Source organism: Henckelia pumila, chromosome 2 (assembly GCF_033568475.1).
Source record: "Henckelia pumila isolate YLH828 chromosome 2, ASM3356847v2, whole genome shotgun sequence".
Taxonomy (NCBI): Eukaryota; Viridiplantae; Streptophyta; class Magnoliopsida; order Lamiales; family Gesneriaceae; genus Henckelia; species Henckelia pumila.
The window spans coordinates 64,143,839-64,145,861 of NC_133121.1; the positions used below are offsets into that span (position 1 = coordinate 64,143,839).

The 2,023-nt window shown below is 51.1% G+C and overlaps 1 protein-coding gene across 1 annotated transcript; it reads left to right on the top strand.

Annotated features, from left to right (window-relative positions):
- The first annotated feature begins 209 nt into the window (after positions 1–209).
- LOC140877693 (uncharacterized) lies at positions 210–1,589 on the top strand. Its single transcript, XM_073281248.1, has one exon. The coding sequence runs from the start codon at positions 210–212 to the stop codon at positions 1,587–1,589; it is 1,380 nt and encodes a 459-aa protein (XP_073137349.1).
- Positions 1,590–2,023: the final 434 nt, after the last annotated feature.

The following is a 2,023-nucleotide window of genomic DNA, read 5'->3' on the forward strand; positions in this document are numbered from 1 at the left end:
GTCTCACCCTCTAAGAGAACGCTTCGTTCTGACACGAAGCGACAGCAGACTCGCCAGGAGTCTAGAAAGAAGACGGGGCCTTACTCCACCCGTTCCAAATGCAGTGCCTAATTTGGAACATCAGGGGACTCAGGATCTCTGAGTCCCAGGAGAGGCTTCATGCCTTGGTGAAAGAGAAGCGTGTCAAGATCTTGGCTATCTTGGAGCCGATGATTGCACTTGACCAGCGCTTCATGACCCGTCGCCTTGGTTTCCAGAGAGTTCTGTCGAATGTCTCTGGTCATATTTGGGTTTTTTTGGCGGACAATGTGAAGGCGGAGTGTGTCCTTGATCACGCTCAGTTCCTCCATCTTCGCGTGGCGGCTCCCTTTTTGCCGACCCATGTTTTTTGCTCTTTCATGTATGCCAAGTGTGACTACACTTTACGACGCGACTTGTGGGCTTCTTTGCTGCAGGTCAAGCCTGTTGGTGGTCCTTGGCTTGTCGGGGGGGATTTTAATGTCGTGAGGGATGCCTCCGAGTGTCTTGGCTCTTCTGGTGGGAGGCAGCTCCCCATGGACGAGTTTAATCATTTTGTTTTGGAGTCTGCGCTGGTTGACGCTGGTTTTGAGGGCTCTTCGTTCACCTGGACGAATAAGTCCATTTGGAAGCGTCTTGACAGAGTTTTTGTTTCTGTGGATTGGGGTGACCATTTCAACTCTATCAGGGTTGAACACCTCAGTCGCACGGTTTCGGATCATTGTCCTCTTTTGGTGTCTGCTCCTGTCTTTGCTCGGAGGCCGAGCTCGTTTAGGTTCCAGAGCATGTGGACTCGGCACCCGGGGTTCCTTCAAACCGTCAGGCTGAACTGGAACATGCCCTGCTCTTTGCAAGGCATGCCCAGGCTCTTTGCCATGCTGAAACGGTTGAAGGGACACCTCAAGTGGTGGAACCGGGATGTTTTTGGGAACATTTTTGATAAGATCGCTGAGGCGGAGAGGTCAGTTAGACTGGCTGAGGCTGCCTGTGAAGCGGATCCCTCTGAGCATAGCTGGACCCTCTTGTCCAGATGCAATGAGGAGCTGTCTAGAGTCACCGCTATGGAAGCGGATTTTTGGAAGCAGAAAGCTGCTTGTAATTGGCTTGAGGACGGGGAGAGGAATACGAAGCTTTTCCACAACATGGTGAAGAAGAAGAATGTGGTTAATAAGATCTTTCGTATTTGGGAGGATGGTAATTGCCTCACCTCTCCTGGTCTCATCAAGCAGTCTGGGGCTGCCTATTTCGAGCGCCTCCTCACTGGAGATCCTTTTGTCCTGGATCTTCCGGATTTTTCTGGCTTCTCCTCGGAGATTTCGGAGGAGGAGAACCATAGCTTTGCCACCGCACCTTCCTTGGAGGAGGTACGTGCTGTCGTCTTTTCCATCCCTCGGGATAGTGTGGTGGGCCCCGATGGGTTTTCTTCGGTTTTCTTTCAGAGCTGCTGGGATTTTGTGCAGCATGATGTCATGGACGCTGTCCTTGATTTCTTTCGGGGCTCTCTTATGCCCCAGGGCTTCACTGCCACCACGATCACTTTGATCCCCAAAGTCGAGGGTGTGCAAGCTTGAATGGACTTCCGTCCCATCAGCTTGTGTAATGTTTCCAACAAGATTATCTCGAAGCTTTTATACTCTCGTCTGCGGTCGGTGGTGGGGAGACTCGTTTCTAAGAGTCAGAGTGGCTTTGTGCCGGGGCGGATGATTGCTGACAATATCCTTCTCGCGCATGAGCTCACTCACAGTCTTAATCTCCCTGCCCGTGGTGGTAATGTCATTCTGAAATTGGACATGGCTAAGGCCTATGATAGAGTCCAATGGTATTTTCTTCTGGATGTCCTCCGAATGTTTGGTTTTTCGGAGCAGGTTGTGAGAATGGTGAGGGCTTGCATTTCTTTTTGCAAGTTCTCGTTTAATGTCAGTGGTACCCCTGCTGGTTTCTTTGCTTCCTCGAGAGGCCTGAGACAGGGTGACCCTTTATCTCCCCTCCTCTTTATTCTTGGAGC